This window comes from Acyrthosiphon pisum, chromosome A1 (assembly GCF_005508785.2).
Source record: "Acyrthosiphon pisum isolate AL4f chromosome A1, pea_aphid_22Mar2018_4r6ur, whole genome shotgun sequence".
Taxonomy (NCBI): Eukaryota; Metazoa; Arthropoda; class Insecta; order Hemiptera; family Aphididae; genus Acyrthosiphon; species Acyrthosiphon pisum.
Genome location: NC_042494.1, coordinates 4,004,120 through 4,006,052, shown reverse-complemented (window position 1 = coordinate 4,006,052; position 1,933 = coordinate 4,004,120). Strand labels below are relative to the sequence as shown.

Genomic DNA, 1,933 nt, shown 5'->3' with positions numbered 1-1,933 from the left:
CTATGAACAATTATCATCGATTTCAAAACTATGCAGAATTATTCCACACCAATGACATTGAACTGCATCGTCGAGATTGATATAGTAAAATCCGCATTCGGCTAATTTGTACTTATTTTGACCGGTGTTCGATGGAAACGACTTAAAAGTTCGTAACCTAGATACAAATGTAGAGAATTCTGGATGGGCTGGCGTTGAATTGAATCGTATTTGGTCGACCAATGACTGGATATCGTTTGAACATCTTTGGAAATTCATTTTTAAAAAAAATTAAAGAATAACTTAGAAAAAAACAATTTGATGAGATGATGAGAAAATTAGTGAACGAGACACAACTTGCTCAAACACTTAATCGTTAGTAACTGAATACATGATAAAATAAATTTTTTTGTCATGACTGGATATAATAAAAAAAAAATAATCAACTTTAAAAAATTAAAAAAAAAATAATTGTAAATTTGTTTATCAAATTTAGATAAAAAAAACAGTGTAACCAACATGAGTAGAAATGAAATACTGTAAATATTTTTACGAGGTAGAATTTCGTAGACAATCAGTGTGAAATGTGTTACACGGTAAAATAAAACTCTTCAAGGGGGACATTCCCCCTTGAAAAAAAAAAATTACCGTGGAAAAGCTGGCTGTGAACATACAAATATATACTACTTTCGTGCACTCAGGTTCGATGATATAAATACAAGAACTGAAAGAAAAATGTATGACAAACTAGCCGCCATCCGAATGATATTCGATGGATTTGTACGTTGTCAAGCTGTATATACTGTTGGGGAAAACTGCACTATCGATGAAATGCTCGAAGCATTTAGAGGTAGGTGTAGTTTTCGTCAGTATATCCTGAACAAGCCAAATAAGTATGGCATAAAAATTCAAGCATTGGTGGATTCACGTACTTTTTTTATTTCTAACATGGAGGTATATGTAAGAACACGGCCTGACGGCCCATTCAAATTTGAAAATAAGCCATCAAGTATTGTAAAAAGGATGATAACTCCAATTTCTAAAACTGGTCGAAATATCACGATAGATAACTGGTACACTTCCATACCATTGGTAAATGAGTTGCTTGAAAATCATAATTTGACAACTGTTGGAACTCTACGCAAAAATAAAAAAGAAATCCCACCTTGCTTTTTAGATACTAAACGTAGGGAAAAAAATTCAACTTTATTTGGATATAGTAAAAATCTAATGATTACGTCGTATGTGTCTCGTAAAAACAAAAATGTCATATTGGTATCTAGTATGCATAATCAAGGCGTTATAGATACAGATTCTGGTGACCAAAATAAACCCGAGATTATTACCTTTTACAACTCTACAAAAGGCGGAGTAGATGTTGTTGACGAACTGAAGGGAGAATATTCTGTTTCTAGAGTAAGCTGTAGATGGCCATTGACAATATTTTTCTCTTTAATGAATATTGCGGGAATCAATAGCCAAATAATTTATTGGGAAAATACTGGCAATGTTATTACTCATCGAAATTATCTTAGAAGCTTGGGTCGAGAACTTGCTAAAGAATTTATGATCAACCGACTTGCTATACCAACATTGAGTATTCAACTTCGAAGTACAATTATGAAGATAACAGGAATAAAAAAACAGCCTACACAGCCTGAACAGCATGGATCAGTGAAAGAGTAGTATATATTTGTATGTTCACAGCCAGCTTTTCCACGGTAATTTTTTTTTTTCAAGGGGGAATGTCCCCCTTGAAGAGTTTTATTTTACCGTGTAACACATTTCACACTGATTGTCTACGAAATTCTACCTCGTAAAAATATTTACAGTATTTCATTTCTACTCATGTTGGTTACACTGTTTTTTTTATCTAAATTTGATAAACAAATTTACAATTATTTTTTTTTTTAATTTTTTAAAGTTGATTATTTTTTTTTTATTATATCCAGTC

The 1,933-nt window shown here is 31.9% G+C and overlaps 1 protein-coding gene across 1 annotated transcript; it reads left to right on the top strand.

The window, feature by feature from the left end:
* Positions 1-714: 714 nt before the first annotated feature.
* Positions 715-1,665, top strand: LOC103311559. The gene has a single exon (XM_008191208.1). It carries the CDS (start codon positions 715-717, stop codon positions 1,663-1,665), a length of 951 nt encoding a protein of 316 aa, XP_008189430.1.
* Positions 1,666-1,933: the final 268 nt, after the last annotated feature.